Source organism: Erythrolamprus reginae, chromosome 9, assembly GCF_031021105.1.
Source record: "Erythrolamprus reginae isolate rEryReg1 chromosome 9, rEryReg1.hap1, whole genome shotgun sequence".
NCBI classification, from domain to species: Eukaryota; Metazoa; Chordata; class Lepidosauria; order Squamata; family Dipsadidae; genus Erythrolamprus; species Erythrolamprus reginae.
In genome coordinates, this window is record NC_091958.1 from 12,826,271 (window position 1) to 12,850,206 (window position 23,936).

Here is a 23,936-nt window from a genome sequence, read left to right on the forward strand (position 1 = left end):
TCTCTCTCTCTCTCTCTCTCTCCCTCCCTCCCTTCCTCCCTCCCTCCCTCCCTTCTTCCTTCCTTCCTTCCTTCCTTCCTTCCCTCCCCCTCTTTTTCCTTCCTTCCTTCTTTTCTTCTTTCTTTCTTTCCTTCTTTCCTTCTTTCCTTCCTTCCTTCCTTCCTTCCTTTTTCGTTCGTTCCCTGTGAAACGGTCCTTCGACCCCTAAAGGGGTCCCAATTCCCAGGTTGAGAACCACTGCTTTACAGCTTGCAAATAGCCACATTAATGGAAATACGTGAAGGATTTGGGGAACACAATGCTTATTCCATCAGTGGCATGGTAGTTTGATATGTTGCAGCCGTTGGGGAGTTTTGGGGCAGTTTTATGAAATCCTTGATAAAAAGCTGAGTATGCGAGATATTTGTAATAAGGAAATCTTTATGTGCTTTGGGGATACGTTCATAGAAATGTACCGTACCTTACAGCATCCTTTAATGGTATGTCAGCATTTAAGATGGACTTTGAAATGGTCTAATAGGTCAGTGGGCTATATAAAGTGATTTGTTATGTTGTCTTTTAAACATGGTCTCCCTATTTATTATTTTTGTCCTCAAAGAAACTGAAGTGACACCTGAGAATTTGGGTACCATAACTCCAACCTCAAAGGAAGTAGTTGATCCGGGAGAATTTGGACCAAGATTGCCTCCTGTTGCTTATTCTGGTAAAAACATTTATTAAATGTTAAGTATTAATTTCATATATATCGACTCTTTCCATTTAAAAAATATTGCACACAGGAATCTATTGCCTGTTGGTCTTTTTTATTTCATGGGCTACAGAAATACTGTAGATGGAAGCTAATCAAACAGTATAATTTTTATTAAAAATCATGATTTAATTAGGGTAGACACCTAAGACTTGCTCAAGCCAATAGAAAACTAATAGAAAAACAATGAAAGAAAGAAAGAAAAAATTGGTCAGCAAAAGTGCGAGAAAAGGGTGAAAATTAAAAGAGAAAGAAAATATTTTAAGATGGCTTTCTATGTTCATTTTAGCAGCTACATGTACAATTATAAATTTATTTATTATTTATTTATTTATTAGATTTGTATGCCGCCCCTCTCCGCAGACTTGGGGCGGCTCCCAATAGTGATTAAAAAAAAATGTATTGACAAATCTAATAATTTAAAATCTAAAATAGCAATTGTACATTTAAAAAATCTAAAAACAAGGAACCCCAATATAAAAAACATACATACAGTCATATCATGCACTAAAACTACATAGGCAGGGGGAGATGTCTCAGTTCCCCCACGCTTGACGACAGAGGTGGGTTTTGAGGAGTTTACGAAAGGCAAGGAGGGTAGGGGCAGTTCTAATCTCTGGAGGGAGCTGATTCCAGAGGGTCGGAGCCACCACAGAGAAGGCTCTTCCCCTGGGTCCCGCCAGGCGACATTGTTTAGTTGACGGGACCCGGAGAAGGTCAACTTTGTGGGACTTGACCCGTTGCTGGGATTCGTGCGGCAGAAGGCGGTCTCGCAGGTATCCTGGTCCGGTGCCGTGAAGGGCTTTATAGGTAATAACCAACACTTTGAATTGTGACCGGAAACTGATCGGCAACCAGTGCAGACTGCGGAGTGTTGGAGTAACACGGGCATATTTGGAAAAGCCCATGATTGCTCTTGCAGCTGCATTCTGCACGATCTGAAGTTTCCGAACACTTTTAAACACTAAATTTACCTCTCACTCTAAAGTTATATCATGCCTCTCTTTTTCCCTATAGTCTATTCTATCTAATCATCATTACCATTTGCCACAAGTTCACTTTTTTCATTTTTACTCCTAAAGTCCATCAGAGGCTTCCAGTCACCGAAAAATATAGATAATGTCTTTTAAGTTACCGATTTAAGTAATTTACAATACGAGGGGTCTTCAGTGCTCTGAGCTTGGTTGATTTTTGTAGACGTTTCATTAGCCAAACTATGTAACATCATCAGTCACCAAGTGCCCTTCATTTCAACCCTGAGCTACAAATACTCTTCTCTTTATCGATTTATGTATTTCAGCAGATTGTATCATTGTCATACATTCCTCCAGAGTGGGCCGTGTTAAATCTTTCCATCTTCTGCTTGTTGTTCCTGAGCATCGTTATACAGTCCCTAAAAGTGCAACCAGTGCTCGTATAAATAGATCAGGGATTTTGTTTGCATGAAGAAATTCACAAAGATGCTATTCTCGGAGAATCTAAAATAATAGCTCAGCAGCTTTCAGTGCTTCTTCTTTCAACAGTTCTTCTGTCTCTGACAAATGTTTTAGGTGCAGCTGAAGCGGTTGCGGAAGACAAACCCCCAAAGATCAAAGAAAAACACAAGAAAAAAGAACACAAAAACAAAAAGGAAAAGGTATTTTTGATGTTTGTTTTTTAACCTCTTCTCAAAATCCTTGTTCTTTTGTAATCTTGTTTACAGCGCAGAAGGAGTTTAGAGTCACATCTATCTATCTATCTATCTATCTATCTATCTATCTATCTATCTATCTATCTATCTATCTACCTACCTACCTACCTACCTACCTACCTACCTACCTACTTACCTACCTACCTACCTATCTATCTATCATCTATTTAGCTATTTATTTATTATCTATGTATTTATCCATCTATCTATTATCTATCTATCTATCTATCTATCTATCTATCTATCTATCTATCTATCTATCTATTTACCTACCTACCTACCTACCTACCTATCTATCTATCTATCTATCTATCTATCTATCATCTATTTAGCTATTTATTTATTACCTATGTATCTATCCATCTATCTATTATCTACCTATCTATCTATCTATCTATCTATCTATCTATCTATCTATCTATCTATCTACCTACCCATCTAGCTATCTAGCTATCTAGCTATTTATTTATTATCTATCTACCTACCTACCTAGCCACCTACCCATACCCATAATTCAATGCCCAGGGAGGGCGAAAACACCTCCCACCTGCCAGAGGCCCTCTGGAGGCCGGAAACAGGCTGTTTCCCAACTTCTGGTGGAGCCGGTAGCCTCTTGTTTTGCCCTCTCCAGATTCCAAAGTCTTCCTTGGAGCTGAGGGAGGGTAAAAACGTCCTCCCCCATCCCTTTGGAGGCTCTCTGGAAGCCAAAAACACCCTCCCAGAGTCTTTGTGTGATCCAAAAATCAGCTGGCCGGCACACGGATGAACATTGGAGCTAAGCTAGGGCAAAGGCTTGTCTGCCAGCAGATATGGCTCTGCTTGCCACCTGTGGCACCCGTGCCATAGGTTCGCCATCACTGCTTTGAGTATACCTCCGTGGTCCTTTCCAACTCATTATTCCTTTTTTTTTTTCAGAAAAAGAAGCACAAGAAATCCAAGCACAAGGCCAAGCACAAGAACAAGAAATCGGAGAAGAACAGCAGCTCAGACACAGCCGAGAGCAGCGGGGAGGAAGGAAAGACCAATATATCCCCCCAGGAATTTTTAAGAAAGTAAGCAGGCAAAGAGAGTCAGTATTTCTATTGTATGCAAGTGGACATTTTTTTTGTTTTGTTTTTATTGGAAGGAAACCTTTGCATTAAAAAAAGGTACCTGGTGTTTCTACATTGCTTTTAATTTTCTGAATGGTCAGCTAGATTCGGGGGCCAAAAGATTTTAGCTGAATGTTTCTCAACCTTGGCCTCTTAAACTTAAATTCTGAGAGTTGAAGTCTACATATCTTCAAGTGGCCACAGTTAAGAAATACTGGTCTGTCTTCTCTCTGTTTCTCCAGTTTGCCAACATTTAGGAAAAGTAATTTAAAAAAAAAAACCTAAGTTCCCTAGTGCTGCTTTGTATAAAAAAGGGAGAAAGAAATGGCAATGTTTTTTGTGCTCATACCTGTAAATTATAATTCAAAGTAGGGTGCATCTGGGTTTACACATCAGACTGAAACTCAGTCCAGTCATCACTTGTATGGTTTACTGCAAGATGGCACTCCTGTGTCTTGCCGCATGGATAGAACACAAGTCAGTTGGAAGGGACCTAGGAGGTCTTCTAGTCTAACCCCCTAATTAGGCAGGAAACCCTACACCACTTCACACAATTGGTTATCCAACATCTTCTTAAAAATCTCCAGTGTTGGAGCAACCACTGATCAAATTTTTCTAACTGTCAGGAAATTTCTCCTTTGTCCTAAGTTACTTCTCTCCTTGTTTAGTTTCCACCCATTGCTTCTTGTCCTACCTTCAGGTGCTTTGGAGAAGAGCTTGACTCCTTTTTTGTGGCAACCCATGAGATATTGGAAGGCTGCTATCATGTCTCTCCTGGTCTTCTTTTCATTAAACTAGACATATCCTGTTCCTGTGACCATATGTTTTAGCCTCCAGTCCCCTAATCATTTTTTGTTGCTCTTCTCTGCACTCTTTTTAAGAGTCTTTCTTTCTACATCGTGACGACCAAACGCTTATTTAAGATAGAGCCATAGTGGTCAAGGTCTCCAGAAAACCTGATCCATAACACAGGTCTACAAAAAAACATTTTTTGTAATCATCGCAGTTGACCTTGTACTTTTCTGAATCATTTTTTGTTCTGATTTCAAATATCGTATCTCGAGGTACCACTGTGTGTGTGTGTGTGTGTGTGTGTATATGTATGTATGTATATATATATATATATATATATATATATATATATATATATATATACACACACACACACACACACACACACACACACACACACACACACAGTGGTACCTCGAGATACGAGTTTAATTCGTTCCGGACCTGGGCTCTTAAGTCGAGCAGCTCTTATCTCGAACGACTTTTCCCCATAGGAATTAATGTAAATAATTTTAATTGGTTCCAGCCCTCAAAAAACTCACAAAGTTAGTCTAAATTATGCAGAAAGACATGTTTTTAATGAAGAAATGTACATGTACATAAAAATGAATAATGAAGTTTCTTTCACTTAACTTGTAAACTTTCTTAAACTTTTAAATTTACATATGTTCAACTTCTCTGCCACCCAATCCTGTAGGACAGAGGTCCCCAACCCTTTTTGCACCAGGGACCGGCTTTAAGCGATCAAGAGAGGAATGGGTGAATGAATGGACGGAGGGTGGGAAGGAAGGAAGGAAAGAGGGAAGGGACAGGAACAGAGGAAGGAAGCAAGGAAACTTATGAAAGGGGAGAGTAAGAGAGGAATGAGTGAAGGGAGGGAGGGAGGGAAGAAGGTGGGAAGGAGAAAGAAAAGAAGAAATAGAGGAAGGGAAGGTAAAAGAGAGAAAGAAAAAGAGCAAGAAAGAAAGCAAGCAAGAAAGAAAGAAAGGGGGAAGGGACAGGAACAGAGGAAGGAAGCAAGGAAACTTATGAAAGGGGAGAGTAAGAGAGGAATGAGTGAAAGGAGGGAGGGAGGGAAGAAGGTGGGAAGGAGAAAGAAAAGAAGAAATAGAGGAAGGGAAGGTAAAAGAGAGAAAGAAAAAGAGCAAGAAAGAAAGCTGCAAGCCCCCCCCCGAGCCCCCCAGGCCGGCTGCAACCTTTTAAAACACGTGCGCCGCTTCGCAGCTGTCTCCTGAAGCCGAACGTGGAAGTTAGCGTTTGGCTTCAGGAGACAGCTCCTTGGCGCTTGTATCTCGAATTTGGGCTTGTAAGTAGAACAAAAATATCTCTCCCCTCCCAGCTCTATAAGGTTTAGGAAATATACTGGCGATATTAAGAAAATATTCCACATACATTGAAAATGTAGAAATAACGTAATAACAAAGATGCTTCTATATCAGAAACTTTATGTGATACAGCAAAACGAAGCATATTTTTCGAATCAGCACATCAAACTGCATAAAACAGACATTACTTTTGCTGATGATTTTTTTGTGTTGACCAGCGTAATCAATAAGCAACTTTTTAAATGTTAAAAGTCAGTATCATTATCATCCCTTGTGGGGTGGAGTCTTGGGCAACTGAATGGAGCTGAGTGTTTGTTTGTTTGTTTGTTTGTTTGCCACCCCTCTCCGAAGACTCGGGGCGGCTCACAACACTAATAAAAACAATATAGCAGTGGAACAAATCTAATATTACAAAACATATAAAACCCTATCATTATTTTAAAAAACCAAACAGCACATTCATATCAAACATAAAACAAAGTATTAAAAAAAGCCTGGGGGAAAGGTGTCTCAACTCCCCCATGCCTGGCGGTATAAATGAGTCTTGAGTAGTTTACGAAAGACAGGGAGGGTGGAGGCAGTTCTAATCTCCGGGGGGAGTTGGTTCCAGAGGGCCGGGGCCACCACAGAGAAGGTTCTTCCCCTGGGGCCCGCCAAACGACATTGTTTAGTCGACGGGACCCGGAGAAGGCCAAATCTGTGGGACCTTATCGGTCGCTGGGATTCGTGCGGTAGCAGGCGGTTCCGGAGGTACCCTGGTTTACTGGATGCCCTTCCTGTCACCAATGCCGAGTCTTGTTCACAGCAGATATATTCTCAGTGTGCCCAGAGAGAGAGAAATATCTGCCTCTACCTAGGATAGAACTCACAGCCTCCTGATTGTGAGGCGAGAGTTTCACCTTTAGGCCACTGCACCATTCATTAAAACTCAGTAGCATCTCCTGGAGTGATTTTAAGAAGTGCAATTCACAGTAGCGCAGATGAAGGATTTTTAAAGTGTCAGGGCTTCAGTCATCCTGGTGTCCAGTGCACGATGTAAAAATTAAATAGTGCTGCCATGATTGCCATCTTAATATTTTTCTATTCTCTGCTGGAGGTCATACTGTCCCCCAGGTAGAACATTGTGGTCAGTACACTGCTGATTCAACTATTATTAATGTAGGAAGGCAATTTAAAGCTCTGGGGAACACAATGGAGTTAGCAAGAAGATGCCAATCTAGTTTGCAGTCTGAAGACAAGCTACAGATCCTTGAAACTTGCTTGAAATTGATCAGAGCAGCGAGGTGGAATTCCTATATATAATATTATGTTTTTAATGATCATCCTAATAGTGTCAGATCTTCTGGATTTGATTGTTTCATTTCCTTGGTGGGATTGATTCGGAATTAATTGCATAAAAAGCAGCAGCCTAAAGCAATTTTTTAAAGGGAGTGAAATGTTTTTAACATTATTCTTAGATGATTTTTATAAAACTTTGGTTCTCTCGGGTGAATTATATGATTTCTTCTTTATGTATTGGTCGTTTGGCTTTACTAATGAGATAATTTTTTTTCATTCTTCAAATAATAATCAAATCAGTTGATGGTATCTAAACTCCCCAGCAAATTTGGAAAGATAATCATTTGAAGGGAGAGTGCCAAAGGCATTCTCATTAATTAGAAAAGCAAATTAATCTAATAAATAGATGAACAAACTGTCAATATTTAATTATGGATAACATTTTTAAATTGCTCATTTAAAAATCAATGTCTTAAGGTTTATTGTTTATTTTTTAGAATTTAAAAGCCTTTTAAGAATTGATAGAAAGGTTGTAGTTTGGCTTGAAATGATTTTATTTATCACAATATATTTCTTCTCTTTATTCCTCTGTTTATTTTAGGCTGAAAAACCTCCCACTTGTAAAGCGGTAGCTTGGATTGAATTTCTGGACCCAAAACAGATCTCCTCTATGATGGCAGATCATCCATATAAAGCATTGCCCGTGTCCTTTAAATACAGTATTTGCCTTGGCTTGTTTATTTCTTTTTATTTCAAAGTTTTAAAAAAATAAATTCAAACTTTTTGCACAGTGCAAAAGATCCTATTCTGCGAGGGACAATGAAAATGCTGCATTTTAATGATAAAAGCATGCGAAAAATTAAGTTGACTGATCTTCCATTGTCAAATATTTTGTTGAGCATTCTTAACAAAATAGGTGGGAAGGATCCTTTATGGCAGCGTTTTCCAACCTTGGCCACTTGAAGATATTTGGACTTCAACTCCCAGAATTCCCCAGCCAGCAAATGGTGGCTGGGGAATTCTGGGAATTGAAGTCCAGATATCTTCAAATGGCCAAGGTTGGGAAACACTGCTTTATGGAATATGTTGGAGTGTGCGAACCCTTCTTGGCTGCAGTGAATTGTCCCGCAGCAAGTTTTCCCATAACAATTTGGCCACGGTAAGTTTGACTGGCTAGTTGGCCACAGTGAGTTGTCCCATTCAGGGCTTGGCAGATGTGAGCAGCTGTTGGTTGGGGTGTACACCTGCTGAGCCAGAAATATTCATCCATTGAAATGCCCTAAGAAGATTAGAAGTACCAAATAAAGGGAGGAAAAACATGGCCTCCCTAAAACAACTGAACGGTGTTCTGCGTTTTGGGCGAAGACAGCAGGAATTCTGGGAGTTGAAGTCCTCCAGGCTTTAAAGTTGCCAAGGTTGGAGACCCCTATCCTAAAGCCGCCCACGTGATTCCTAGATATGATCCTGGCAGGATGGGAACAGGAAAAAAAAACAACACAAAAGAAAGATGTCAGAGAAAACAAACTGTTGGGAACCAAGAAGAAAAGAGGGCATTAATCATCCTTGCCAAAGGGCTGGGCGAAGAGCCAGTGTTTGGGGCCCTTTGAAATACCATCTGCAATATGTGTTCACTGACCCACTTTTGGGATAGCCAAGGATTTATTATTTGGACTTATTTATTATTTGGATTTGTTTAAGATTTGGATTTATTTATTATTTGGACTTATTTATTATTTGGATTTATTTATTATTTGGTTTTATTTATTGTTTGCATTTGTTTAATATTTGGATTTATTTATTATTTGGATTTGTTTATTATTTAGATTTATTTATTATTTGGATTTATTTATTATTTGGATTTATTTATTATTTGGACTTATTTATTATTTGGATTTATTTATTATTTGGTTTTATTTATTGTTTGGATTTGTTTAATATTTGGATTTATTTATTATTTGGACTTATTTATTATTTGGATTTATTTATTATTTGGTTTTATTTATTGTTTGGATTTGTTTAATATTTGGATTTATTTATTACTTTGGATTTGTTTATTATTTAGATTTATTTATTATTTGGATTTGTTTATTATTTAGATTTATTTATTATTTGGATTTATTTATTTATTATTTGGATTTGTTTAATATTTGGATTTACGTATTTATTATTTGGATTTATTTATTTATTATTTGGATTTATTTATTATTTGGATATCTAGGCCACCCTTCTCCATGGCCTCGGGGCAGCTTACAAAGCAAGAATAAATACAAAGTAGAACATGTAAGAAATCCAAATGTTAAAACTCCTCTAATCTAATCTAAAAACCACAGTTTTTAAAAAAACAATCATCCATCATTCATTCCATCACAATTATACATATGTCCGGAGCAGGGTTCCTTCAATTCATTTTTTTCCCTTTCCCCCCAAAGCTTCACCCTCAAATTTATCCCTTGATCCTTTTTTTCACAACCCCAGAGACTCTTTATATAGGTGGTCTTCAAGTTAATGTTTAATGCAGTTTAATGTTTCCATATGTAAAATAATGCACTTGGGGAAAAGGAATCCTCAATCTGAGTATTGTATTGGCAGTTCTGTGTAAGCAAAAACTTCAGAAGGGAAGGATTTAGGGGTAGTGATTTCTGACAGTCTCAAAATGGGCGAACAGTGTGGTCGGACGGTAGGGAAAGCAAGTAGAATGCTTGGCTGCATAGCTAGAGGTATAACAAGCAGGAATGGGATCCCGCTGTATAGAGCACTGGTGAGACCACATTTGGAATACTGTACTGTGTTCAGTTCTGGAGAACTCACCTACAAAAAGATATTGATAAAATTGAACGTGTCCAAAGACGGGCTACAAAAATGGTGGAAGGTCTGAAGCATAAAACTTATCAGGAAAGACTTCATTAATTCAATCTGTATAGTCTGGAGGACAGAAGGAAAAGAGGACATGATCGAAACATTTAAATGTGTTAAAGGATTAAAATAAGGTTCAGGAGGGAAGTGTTTTTAATAGGGAAGTGAACCCAAGAACAAGGGGGCACAGTCTGAGGTTAGTTGGAAAGATCAGAAGCAACGTGAGAAAATATTATTTTACTGAAAATAGTAGATGCTTGGAACAAGCTTCCATCAGATGTGGTTGTTAAATCCTCAGTAACTGAATTTAAACATGCCTGGGATAAACACATATCCATCCTAAGATAAAATACAGGAAATAGCATTAGGGCAGACTAGATGGACCATGAGGTCTTTTTCTGCCATCAATCTTCTATGTTTCTAAGTTACAGCCACGATTGAGCCCAAAATTTCTGTCACTAAGCAAGACGTCTGTTAAAAGAGTTTCTTGGCCACAGTGGTTAAGTATACCTCTGCAGTTGTTAGGTTACTCACACTGATATCGACATCGCTTCTCAGAAGGTCGCAAAAGACCACGTGACACTGGGACATCGCAACCGTTATAACTACTAGTCAATGGCCAAGGACCTGAATTTGGCCACAACGGTCATTAAGTGTAAAAAACAGTCGTAAGTCATTTTTTGTTCCACTGCCGTTGTAAAGAGATGGCTAAATGAATGGTTGTAAGCTGAGGACTGTGTATGATTCATCTAATAGTGATTCATTTAATGAATGAAAAAGGGTTTCGCCCTTCATTTAACAAGCGAAAAAGGTTGTAAAATGGGATGGCACACTTGACCAGCGCCTAACTTAGCAACAGAAACACGGAACCCAATTTCCATCATCAATCAAGGACTTTCCTGTGTTTGGTCTCCTTAAGAATTGGCAACGTGGCTGGCACAATGTACACTGCTCAAAAAAAAAGTAAAGGGAACACTCAAATATCATATCCTAGATCAGAATGAATGAAATGTTCTCATTGAATACTTCGTTCTGTACAAAGTTGAGTGTGCACAAATCCCAGCGGCCATTTAGGTCCCACAGAGTTGGCCTTCTCCAGGTTCCGTCAACCAGACAATGACGTTTGGTGGGGCCTTCTCCATGGGGGCCCCGACCCTCTGGAGATTCGTACTGCCCACACCCTCCTTACCTTCTGCAAGAGTGGTTAGATGAGTGTTAAGACTCATCTATGTCGCCAGGTCTGGGGCAATTAAATCTGCCCCCCCGACTAATAATTCTGATAGATGATGTGATTGTATCGTATGATTGAGTAATACACAGGGTTTTTAGCTATAGTTTTTTTAATGTGTTACATTTGTACTGTACACTGTTTTTATATTTACTCTGTGAACCACGCCGAGTTTTCAGAGAATGGAGGCATACAAATATTACTATTATTATTATTATTATTATTATTATTATTATTATTATTATTATTTAGATTTGTATGCCGCCCCTCTCCGGAGACTCGGGGCGGCTCACAACAATAATAAAGACTATTATGGCGGAACAAATAATAATAATAACAATAATAATAACAATAATAATAATATAATAAGAACAACAATAACAACAACAACAACAACAATAATCAGTGTTGCTTCCTAAGTGGACAGTTTGATTTCGCAGAAGTTTGATTTACTTGGAGTTATATTGTGTTGTTTAAGTGTTCCCTTCATTTTTTTGAGCAGTGTAGATTCATTTTCTATCCAATCATAAAATTTTCACCCATACGTGGCCCGATGTATTGATGGCACATATTAATCAAAGCCTCCCCATCCTCCACTTAGGCCTCCCCCCCGGCCTGTCCCAAGAGGGTCGCTCTTTCTAATAGCCCCCCCGCCCTCCTTTGCTGGCTGGAGAAGATCCCCCCTAGAGGGATCTTTCGCTGGAAGCCGAAATCTGGCTGGTTAAAAGGAGACCTCAAGAAAGGGAGGGTCTTCCCTCCGCCAGCCCCTCAAGGGTCCGCTTGGACTTGGCTTTGGTCCCGTTCCTCGGAAGGTCCGCGGCATATCAAAGGAATCCCCCCGGGCGGAGGTCTTCCGTTGCCAGCTGCAGCCGACTCCCACTCACCTCGCCCCCCGCCCCAACTTCGCTTCAATTTACTGGAAACCCCGAAATCACCGCCGCCGCGCGCCCCTCCGCGGAGCTTGGTCGGTTGCTAAGAGCCGCCGGACGAGCGAGCGAGGGAGCAAGCGGCGGCTTTGGAGAAAGGAAGCAGGAAGGGAAGAGAAGGAGAAGGAAGGAAAGGAGGGAAAGGAAGGGAAGAAGGGAAGGAAGAAGGGAAGGAAAGAAGAGAAAGGAAGGGAGGGAGGGAAAGGAAGGGAAGAAAGGGAAGGGAAGAAGAAAAGGAAAGGAAGGGAATTTAAGGGAAAGGAAGGAAGGAAAGAAAGGGAAGGGAAGAAGGGAGGGGAAAAGGGAAGGGAAGAAAGGAAGGGAAGGGAAGAAGAAAGGGAAGGAAGAAGGAAAGGAAAGGAAAGAAGGGAAAAGAAAGAAAGGGAAGGAAGAAGGGAAGGAAGAAAGGAAGGAAAGAAGGGGGAAAAGGAAAGAAAGAAGGGAAGGGAGAAGGAAAGGAAAGGAAAGAAAAGAAGGGAAATGAAAGAAAGGTAAGGGAAAGGAAGAAGGGAAGGAAGAAAGGAAGGAAAGAAGGAAAAGAAAGGAAAGAAAGAGAAGGGAAGAAGGGAAGGAAGAAGGAAAGGAAGGAAAGAAACATAAGGGAAAGGAAGAAGGGAAGGGAAGGGGGAAGGGAAGAAGAAAAGGAAAAGGAGAAAGGAAAGGAAAGAAGGAAAACAAAACCGGGAGAGGGGTCTCTCCTCTTGCTCAGAGATGTCTCTGGAGTCCCCCAGCTACGACCCCCTGGCCATCAGTGGCCCAAAGGAGAAGGACTGGAAAGGGGACCAAGAGAAATTGGCCAAGGTGGGGAGAAACACCGTGGAGCAGGAGAGGGGAGGTTTGGTCTTACTCTTCATAATAAGGTCTGTCCTTGGAGTGGACCCTCCTGGAGAAGAAACTCTTATGAACTAGGGTCCTCCTGACCTAACCTTTTCCTTTCTCCAACAACAACCCTGCAGAGACAGCCAAATCCAAAAGGGTGGGACACAGACCAACAGAATGGCCATGGCTCCAGGATTGGCCCAGGATGGCTGGCATGCTACTTTCAGTTTGATTTAAAATTGATAAGTGGATAATAATAATAATAATAACATCAGCAGGTCTCCTTAATGGATGTTTTCGACATCGGAATGCTTCTTTAATCATCAATATTGGGGGAAAAGCATAATGGTTCCAATGCCAGATCAAAAATTATTCACCAAACAAAAATAGAAAACTACCCAACTCGTTTACGGCTCTTTTCTCTAACCAACAACTTTGCTACAAGGATACAAGACTTTGCTACAAGAGTGGGACAATATAGAGACTGGGTGGTAGTAAGCCAAAAAAGAAGTAAATTACAAGGGTATCCTGCCTAAGCAGAGGGTTGGACTAGAAGACCTCCAGGGTCCCTTCCAACTCTTCTCTTCTCATCTCTTCTCATCTCATCTCTTCTCTTCTAATCTCTTCTCTTCTTTTCTCTTCTCATCTCTTCTCATCTCATCTCTTCTCATCTCTTCTCTTCTCTTCTCATCTCTTCTCTTCTCATCTCTTCTCATCTCTTCTCATCTCTTCTCATCTCTTCTCTTCTTTTCTCATCTCTTCTCTTCTTTTCTCTTCTCATCTCTTCTCATCTCATCTCTTCTCATCTCTTCTCTTCTCTTCTCATCTCTTCTCTTCTCATCTCTTCTCATCTCTTCTCATCTCTTCTCATCTCTTCTCTTCTTTTCTCTTCTCATCTCTTCTCATCTCTTCTCATCTCTTCTCATCTCATCTCTTCTCTTCTAATCTCTTCTCTTCTTTTCTCTTCTCATCTCTTCTCATCTCATCTCTTCTCATCTCTTCTCTTCTCTTCTCATCTCTTCTCTTCTCATCTCTTCTCATCTCTTCTCATCTCTTCTCATCTCTTCTCTTCTTTTCTCTTCTCATCTCTTCTCATCTCATCTCTTCTCATCTCTTCTCTTCTCTTCTCATCTCTTCTCATCTCATCTCTTCTCATCTCTTCTCTTCTCTTCTCATCTCTTCTCTTCTCATCTCTTCTCATCTCTTCTCATCTCATCTCTTCTCTTCTCATCTCTTCTCTTCTCATCTCTTCTCATCTCATCTCTTCTCATCTCTTCTCTTCTCTTCTCATCTCTTCTCTTCTCATCTCTTCTCATCTCTTCTCATCTCTTCTCATCTCTTCTCATCTCTTCTCATCTCTTCTCTTCTTTTCTCTTCTCATCTCTTCTCATCTCATCTCTTCTCATCTCTTCTCTTCTCTTCTCATCTCTTCTCTTCTCATCTCTTCTCATCTCTTCTCATCTCTTCTCTTCTCATCTCTTCTCTTCTCATCTCTTCTCTTCTCTTCTCATCTCTTCTCTTCTCATCTCTTCTCTTCTCATCTCTTCTCATCTCTTCTCTTCTCATCTCTTCTCTTCTCTTCTCATCTCTTCTCTTCTCATCTCTTCTCATCTCTTCTCATCTCTTCTCATCTCTTCTCATCTCTTCTCTTCTTTTCTCTTCTCATCTCTTCTCATCTCATCTCTTCTCATCTCTTCTCTTCTCTTCTCATCTCTTCTCTTCTCATCTCTTCTCATCTCTTCTCATCTCTTCTCATCTCTTCTCTTCTTTTCTCTTCTCATCTCTTCTCATCTCATCTCTTCTCATCTCTTCTCTTCTCTTCTCATCTCTTCTCTTCTCATCTCTTCTCATCTCTTCTCATCTCTTCTCTTCTCATCTCTTCTCTTCTCATCTCTTCTCATCTCTTCTCATCTCTTCTCATCTCATCTCTTCTCTTCTAATCTCTTCTCTTCTTTTCTCTTCTCATCTCTTCTCATCTCATCTCTTCTCATCTCTTCTCTTCTCTTCTCATCTCTTCTCTTCTCATCTCTTCTCATCTCTTCTCATCTCTTCTCATCTCTTCTCATCTCTTCTCATCTCTTCTCATCTCTTCTCATCTCATCTCTTCTCATCTCTTCTCTTCTCTTCTCATCTCTTCTCTTCTCATCTCTTCTCTTCTCTTCTCATCTCTTCTTTTCTCTTCTTTTCTCTCCTCTTCTCTTCTCCTCTCTCCTCCCCTCCCTCCCCTTCCCTTTCACTCCACTCCACTCTACTCTAATCTACTCTACTCTACTCTACTCTACTCTATTCTATTCTACTTTAGTGTACTTTATCCTGTTCTAGTCTACTCTATTCTGTTGTAGTCTACTCTATTCTGTTCTACTCTACTCTATTCTGTTCTACTCTACTCTACTCTTATTCTGTTCTACTCTACTCTACTCTATTCTACTCTTCCCTACCCTACCCTACCCTACCCTATCCTGCCTTACTCTACCCTACAAGCTAATAATGAGCTATCTTGGTTTATTCACAGATTCACTTCAATATTTTAAAAGGCCATACCAATGCTGTGACCTCCTGTCATTTTTGTTTCGATGATACCAAAATTATTTCAGGCTCTTTCGATACCACAGTGAAACTTTGGGTAAGTTTTGTTTTAAGGGCATAAGAAGACAACTGCTTGAGCTCACTGTTCACAAGTCTAAACGATAATTTAATATAGGAAAACAAAGGCTACATTTTTCATAACTGAAAGCCCTTGTCAGAATTTTATAATATCTCCAAATTATAAAGAAAAACTGGGAATAGCCATAGCATTTAGACTTACATACCACCCCAGTTCATAATATATACTGCTCAAAAAACTAAAGGGAACACTTAAACAACACAATATAACTCCAAGTAAATCAAACTTCTGTGAAATCAAACTGTCCACTTAGGAAGCAACACTGATTGACAATCAGTTTCACATGCTGTTGTGCACATTCAACTTTGTACAGAACAAAGTATTCAATGAGAATATTTCATTCCTTCAGATGTGTTGTTTGAGTGTTCCCTTTATTTTTTGAGCAGTGTATATTTGAATATATCATCAAAGAACTTAATTAAGTACCCAAAAGTATATTATTATACTTTTATTTCTGCCTTTTTCCTCTTCTGGAGGGCTAGTCCAATTCTTTGGGTTGGGGATTAGCTGGAAATATTAAGAACCCACACTTTGATATACTGGATGTGCTATTAATTGGAATTAAATGATGGTCTTTTTTCACTCTCAGTGTGTAACTGGATAACCCATCTTAGAAACATAGAAGACTGACGGCAGAAAAAGACCACATGGTCCATCTAGTCTGCCCTTATACTATTTCCTGTATTTTATCTTACAATGGATATACTGTATGTTTATCCCAGGCATGTTTAAATTCAGTTACTGTGGATTTACCAACCACGTCTGCTGGAAGTTTGTTCCAAGGATCTACTACCCTTTCAGTAAAATAATATTTTCTCACGTTGCTTTTGATCTTTCCCCCAACTAACCTCAGATTGTGTCCCCTTGTTCTTGTGTTCACTTTCCTATTAAAAATACTTCCCTCCTTGTCTCTATTGAAGGATACTGCCTCTTCTATTTGCATCCACACTTTTAAAGACCAGCATACTGGGCCAGTTTCAGAATGTTGCCTGACTCCTGATAATCGAAGGTGATTATTTTATTCTATCTTATGCATGGGGTTTAAATGTATATTGTTATTAGATGTTCACCTGAACAGAACCTTGTTATAATGTCTTGCTTAGGACAATTTGGAAAAGACCAGAAAATCTCTAAGCAGAAAATATTAATTTTATTAGAAAGTTTTTGCATAGCTTATACTTTCTCTTCAAGGAGAAACAGTGCCAAGATGTTAAAGTTTCTCAGTCTGGCTCAGAAAAGATAATAAAGGAATTGCCTGGATCATTATGATCCAATGCTATGTTCCAAGTGACAATTGGAGGTGTTGTAATTTTTTTATAAAATGCCCCAAAGTGATTCCTTCCTTCCTTCCTTCCTTCCTTCCTTCCTTCCTTCCTTCCTTCCTTCCTTCCTTCCTCTTTCTTTCTTTCTTTCTTTCTTTCTTTCATTTCTCTCTATCTCTCTTTCTTTCTTTCCTCCTTCCCTCTCTCCTGCTCCTTCTATACTTTCTTTCTTACCTTCCTCCCTTCATTTTCTCCCTCCTTGCCTTTCTTCCCTCCCCCTTTCTTTCTTTCTTTCTCTCCACCTTCCCATCTTCTATTTCTTTCTTTCTCCCCTCCCTCCCTCCATTTCCTTCCTTCCTTCTTTCCTTCCTTCTTCTTTCCCACCCTCACTCCCTTCTTTAATTTCTTCTAAAGAGAGATCAGGTTCAGTTTGATCTGTTAAATTTTTAGGTTGATAACCGCATCGTATGATAAAACCCTAAAGGCGTGGGACGCTGAAACAGGAAAAATGCTGGTATGTATTGATTTTATTTCAGGCTGTTTTCGAAAGCCATCTTAAGGACTTAAAACTAGATTTCTGTGTAGTCAAATTATCCATATCAACATATATCTGAATTCCTGGTAGATGGAGAAAGTCATTGATGAGAATTTTTGTCTTGGCCTTTGGCCAATCAGTAAGTACAGTAAAACTGGAATATCATACTTAAATTGAATGGAATGAAATTAGCTTTTAACACAGTCTATGTGGTTACATCAGCAGTGAGTGGTTTCTTATCTGAAGGGCGATGCATGTACTCAGGCAGTCCTCGACGTACAACAGTCCATTTAGTGACCATTTGAAGTAGTTAGTGGCCGTATGTCAGGGACTTGCAACTGCTTTAGTGTATATTGGATTAAAAAAAAAAAATTTCTCCATGCAAACTTTTTCAATACATTTTGAAATAACTTCATAATACAATAAAAACAGTATTGAGTTAGTAAGTCAAATTATAATCAATTCTCCTGCCCCCCCCCAAAAAAAATTATTGGTTTCCAATTAATTACTTCCGGTATCAATCCAACCCTCCCCAACCTCGACCTCTAATTTTATCATCTAGATCAGTGTTTTTCAACCAGTGCGAGACATGGTCAGGTGTGCCGCGAAGCTCAGAAAGAAAGAGAGAGAGAGAGAAAGAAAGAGAGAGAGAGAAAGAAAACAATAGAGAGAGAGAAAGAAAGAGAGAGAGAGAAAGAAAGGCAGGGAAGGAGGGAGAGATAGAGCAAAAAAGAGAGGAAGGAAGGAAGAGAGAAAGAAAGAGGGATGGAGAGAGAGAGGAAGGAAGAGAGAGAAGGAGGGAGAGAAATAGAGCGAAAGGGAGGAAGAGAGAGAGAGAGATTTTTTTTGTCCAAACTTTGTTTAGCCCCCCACTCCCCCCCCGCTCAATGTGCCCCATGATTTTGTATATGTAAAAAATGTGCCGCAGCTCAAAAAAGGTTGAAAATCACTGATCTAGATATCTAATTTTCTTCTAATTTATTTATTTATTATTTATTTATTATTTGGATTTGTATGCTGCCCCTCTCCGAAGACTCGGGGCGGCTCACAACAAGTGAAAAACAATCCAATACAATCCAATTAATTAAAATATTATAAGTTTAAGAAAATCCCCTGTACTAACATACACACATACAGACATACCATATATAACTTCAACGTGCCCAGGGGGAGATGTTTAGTTTCCCCATGCCTGACGGCAAAGGTGGGTTTTGAGGAGTTTACGGAAGGCAGGAAGAGTAGGGGCAGTTCTGATCTCCGGGGGGAGTTGGTTCCAGAGGGCCGGTGCCACCACAGAGAAGGCTCTCCCCCTGGGGCCCGCCAACCGGCATTGTTTAGTTGACGGGACCCAGAGGAGGCCCACTCTGTGGGACCGAATCGGTCGCTGGGATTCGTAATTGAATCTGAGCTCACATCTCAAGCAGAAAAAAGAATGGGGGGGGGGATTGGGGTTGAAACATTTCCTCCTCAGCACAGTTTCCACATCCATTTTTGGGGGACTGACTTTTCCTTGAAGAGATGTTCTTACAAGATAGTTTTTGTTGCACGTTTTCAGGCCGCCCTTCATTCATAATTCATAATAATAATCTGACGACAATTGCCATATTTTTCGAAGCATCTTTAGTCTGGTCAGCTTCAAGCAGATTAATTTATCCCCAGGTTAGGGTTGAATAAAAAAAACCTTCTTTGGAGGGAGTAGCAATGAAAATAAGTCTTTGCAGGACGTAGGGCTGGAAAAAAAATTATTTGGAGTAGCAATGGAAAAAATCCTGCAAGCCAGGAACAATGTTTGGAAACTTCAGATCGTGCAGAATGCAGCTGCGAGAGCAATTGTGGGCTTTCCCAAATACAGTATGCCCACGTTACACCAACACTCCGCAGTCTGCATTGGTTGCCGATCAGTTTCCGGTCACAATTCAAAGTGTTGGTTATGACCTATAAAGCCCTTCATGGCATCGGACTAGATTATCTTAGGGACCGCCTTCTGCTGCACGAATCCCAGTGACCAGTTAGGTCCCACAGAGTGGATCTTCTCCGGGTCCCGTCAACTAAGCAATGTCGCCTGGCGGGAGCCAGGGGAAGAGCCTTCTCTGTGGCGGCCCCGGCCCTCTGGAACCAACTCCCCCCAGAGATTAGAACTGCCCCCACCCTCCTTGCCTTTCGTAAACAACTTAAAACCCACCTCTGCCGCCAGGCATGGGGGAATTGAGATCCTCTTTCCCCCTAGGCCTTTACAATTCTATGCATGGTATGTATGTATGTATGTTTGGTTTTTATATTAATGGACTTTTAATCATTTCTAATACCAAATTATTATTGTACACTGTTTTATTGTCGCTGTTAGCCGCCCCGTGTCTCCGGAGAGGGGCGGCATACAAATCCAATAAATAAATAAATAAAGATCTGGGAAGATTGTTAGCACCTTGTTAGGACTGGAGGAAAAAAAGCTTCGAAAAAGCTACATTTGGAGTATAAGACGCACCCAAATTTGCAGCCTCTTTTAGGGGCAAAGAGGTGCGTCTTATAGTCTGAAAAATACGGTAATTGGCTTTCTTGAACATCATATGGCTCAGGCTGCTAAAGCTAATGAGGTTAATTGCACTGAAACTAACCACACAGATGACTTGCTATTCATAGCTTCAGTCAAACCCTCCTGGGAAAATGCTTATCTTCAACTAATTAAAGAAAACAGTTGCCACTGGATCAATATTTTAAAACAAGAGTCTTGAATATCCTTCATATATATAAATTCGGTGGCTTTTCTGTCCTCTCCTGCCTCCATTCTGTAGTGGTCGCTCAGCCAGGATGGCCTGATAACTACATGCCATATTTCTCACGATGGCAAATTCGCTGTTTCTGGTTCAGATTTGGACAATGCATTATTCGTCTGCAAGGTTGAAGATGGAGAACAGGTGGCGCTCATCCGAGGTAGGGTCTCTGAACTTTGGTTGATGTCCATTTTCTTCTGGTAAAAGGTGGAGTCAGTAGCATTCCACGTTGGGGTGGAGCGGGGTCAAAATTGGCAAGGAGACACGTAATGGACAGGGCTTTGTTTACATCCAACTTCTGTCCATCATCTTGACGGTTTTGGCCTTCAATCCCATGGACATCTCCAGACCAATCCTTGAACACAGCTCATCTGTCTGGAAACCACACTGCATTTTGGACATAAACACTCTAGAAAATGTCCAGAGATACTTTACGAGAAGAGCCCTCCACTCCTCCACTCGCAACAGAATACCCTACGCAACTAGACTTACAATCCTAGGCTTAGAAAGCTTAGAATTGTGTCTCCTTAAACACGATCTAAGCATAGCCCATAAAATCATCTGCTACAACATCCTTCCTGTCAATGACTACTTTGGCTTCAACCACAACAACGCACGAGCACACAACAGATACAAATAAAGTAAACGACTCTAAACTCAACTGCAGGAGATACGACTTTAGTAACTGAGTAGTTGATGCATACCAGACTTTGTAGTATCATCACCTAACCCCCAAAACTTTACCCTTAGACTATCTACTGTTGACCTTTCCTGCTTCCTAAGAGGTCAGTAAGGGGTGTGAATAAGTGCACCAGCGTGCCTTCGGTCCCCTGTCCTAATGTTCCTCTCTTACTAGTATCATATATATAAATATTGTTATAACTTTGTATACCACCAATACGTACTTGACTAAACAAACAAACCAATAAATAATTTTAAAATGTTTTACTACCACACTGTGGGCATGCCTTATTTTGTGGGTGTGAGTTGCCAGCCATGTGACCAGGTGGGAGTGGCTTAATGATCATGTGACCGGGGATGGCTTAAAGGTCATGTGATTGGCTCAAAGGTTGCCAACTTGACGTCGCTCATGTCATGGTTTTGGGTTAGGGTGCCTGGCCTCTCCTCGCCTCAAAGAGATACAATTTCCTTTACTATTACTGAACATCCAAAATATACTAGCTCTTTTAAAATTATACACATTCAACCTCATTTACTGCAATGGGAAAAACATACCAACGAGGCCAGAAGGGAAAAAAAGAAATTCAAAAGTTTTCTACTGGTTCTGCATACCTGACCGTACTCGTAGACGCTCATCACTGGTTGGAGACCAAAACAGGTACCACTTGAAAAAAACTTTCTTTCAGATTATCATAGAAGCACAATTCAAAGTTGCCGGTTTGATCCTGTCAACCAGAGAATAGCTACGGTGTCCTCTGACATGTCTATAAAATTCTGGGATATCATCGCAAGGGCTACCACCGTCACCATTGAACAGTAAGAAACCAAGATAATTTGATTTTATTATGAATCTGTTGGATTTATCTAATATAGCCTATTATAGGAGGCCAAAACATATGAAGAATGGTTGCAGGAACTGGGCATGGCTAGTTTAATGAAAAGAAGGACCAGGGGAGACATGATAGCAGTCTTTCAGTATCCCAAGGGTTGCCCCAAAGAAGAAGGAGTCAACCTCTTCTCCAAAGCACCTCAAAATAGGACAAGAAGCAATGGGTGGAAACTAAACAAGGAGAGAAGTAACTTAGAACTAGGGAGAAATTTCCTGACAGTCAGAATGGTTGATCAGTGGAACAACTTGCCTCCAGAAGTTGGGAATGCTCCAACACTGGAGGTTTAGAAACATAGAAACATAGAAGTCTGACGGCAGAAAAAGACCTCATGGTCCATCTAGTCTGCCCTTATACTATTTTCTGTATTTTATCTTAGGATGGATATATGTTTATCCCAGGCATGTTTAAATTCAGTTACTGTGGATTTATCTACCACATCTGCTGGAAGTTTGTTCCAAGGATCTACTACTCTTTCAGTAAAATAATATTTTCTCATGTTGCTTTTGATCTTTCCCCCAACTAACTTCAGATTGTGTCCCCTTGTTCTTGTGTTCACTTTCCTATTAAAAACACTTCCCTCCTGGACCTTATTTAACCCTTTGACATATTTAAATGTTTCGATCATGTCCCCCCTTTCCCTTCTGTCCTCCAGACTATACAGATTGAGTTCATTAAGTCTTTCCTGATACGTTTTATGCTTAAGACCTTCCACCATTCTTGTAGCCCGTCTTTGGACCCGTTCAATTTTGTCAATGTCTTTTTGTAGGTGAGGTCTCCAGAACTGAACACAGTATTCCAAATGTGGTCTCACCAGCACTCTATATAGTGGGATCATAATCTCCCTCTTCCTGCTCGTTATACCTCTAGCTATGCAGCAGATGTTGGATAACCATGTGTCTGAAGCAGTGTATGGTTTTCTGCCTATGCAGGGGGCTGGACTAGAAGACCTCCAAGGTCCCTTCCAACTTTGTTGTTATTATTATTATTTTATTATTATTTATTAGATTTATATGACGCCCCTTTCCGAAGACTCATTGTTGTTGTTATTGCTATTGCTATTGTTGTAGTTGTAGTAGTTGTTGTTATTGTTATTATATATTGATAATGATTATCTACTTGGCTTTTGACTGGCTTCCATAAAGTTCGGAACTGGCCCTGGATAATGTAAGAACGGTCTATTGTCTCCTTCATTTCCAATGCGGCTATTATACAAAAGAAGAAGAACTCAGAAGACCATTAATTGCTTCATTAATCTTCTCCCCAATTACGCGCCAATAGCCCTCTTGTCCTTTAGACAGCCACATCTCGGGCCTGTTAATGTGAAATGTCAATGTTTCTTTCAGGGCACACAACAACGCCATTGCAGATTGCTGCTTCTCTTTGGATGGTCATTATCTGTGCACAGCAGGGTGGGATGAAAATATCAAGTTATGGGATGTCCGTACGGGAGAATTCCGGTCTCATGGGCCGATGACTTTGGATCAAGGTCACATAGGCATCGTTGGCTGCTGTGATTTTAGCAAAGACGGTGAGTAACGGGTACCACCAAACAAGAATAGGAAAGCTCACCTCTTTCTTCCCCAATCCAATACAAAACCAATCTCGAATACAAAACCAATCTCTAAGGCAAACTAATCAATGCAAGAAGCATAGTTAACAAGATGTTCTGTCGGGCTCTCGGGTAGAATCCTCCCAGAAATTCACAGGTACAAATTTCAGACACACACACGTTTGAAAATTCAAAACAATGTTCTTTATAATGAAAATTCACTTAAACCAAGCCCTCTTTTGGTATAGCAAAGAGCACTGTCTCCAAACAAACTGGTAATTTGTACAAGTCCCTTATCAGTTCTGTGATACTTATCTTGCAGCTGTGAGGCAATTCACAGTCCTTCTTCTTTCACAAAGTGACACACACTTTGCTCTGGTTTAGTTTCAAAGCGGGGAAAAATCAGCACACAAAAAGTCAAAGTCAGTAAAGCAGTCAGGAAACACAAAGATCAGATAATCCTCCGCAATGGCCAAACCCACAGGCTGCTATTTATAGCAGCCTCACTAATGACCACAGCCCCACCCAACCACAGGTGGCCTCGTTTTCTTTGATAATAATCTCTTAGTTGTTGTTGCCTATGCATCGCTCTCCTCATGCGTGGCTGTATCATTGACTCTTGTTCTGAATCCAAGGAGGAGCTAGATAATTGATCTCCTTCTGAGCTGTCTGCCACACTCTCCTCCTCCTTGTCACTCATGTCTTCTTGGTCAGAGGAGCCTTCATCATCAGATTCCACCGGGGGCAAAACAGGCCTGCAGCATGTGGATGTCTCCCCCACATCCACAGTCCTTGGGGCAGGAGCAGGGCCAGAGCTAACCACAACAACAAGATGT

The 23,936-nt window shown here is 40.3% G+C and overlaps 2 protein-coding genes across 2 annotated transcripts in view; both read left to right on the forward strand.

Annotated features, from left to right (window-relative positions):
* The window catches only part of GPATCH1 (G-patch domain containing 1), a 31,639-nt gene extending 23,996 nt beyond the window's left edge, over positions 1-7,643 (forward strand). Inside the window, exons 17-20 of the mRNA XM_070760313.1 lie at positions 599-703; positions 2,299-2,384; positions 3,354-3,490; positions 7,526-7,643. Coding sequence (XP_070616414.1) covers positions 599-703; positions 2,299-2,384; positions 3,354-3,490; positions 7,526-7,556 — 359 coding nt within the window. The 3' untranslated portion in view covers positions 7,557-7,643. The remainder of the gene's footprint in view (positions 1-598; positions 704-2,298; positions 2,385-3,353; positions 3,491-7,525) is intronic.
* Positions 7,644-12,642: 4,999 nt separating this feature from the next.
* Positions 12,643-23,936, forward strand: part of WDR88 (WD repeat domain 88) — a 20,745-nt gene continuing 9,451 nt past the window's right edge. Inside the window, 6 exon segments of the mRNA XM_070761629.1 lie at positions 12,643-12,791; positions 16,269-16,424; positions 17,128-17,191; positions 20,002-20,140; positions 21,348-21,477; positions 22,895-23,079. Coding sequence (XP_070617730.1) covers positions 12,643-12,791; positions 16,269-16,424; positions 17,128-17,191; positions 20,002-20,140; positions 21,348-21,477; positions 22,895-23,079 — 823 coding nt within the window.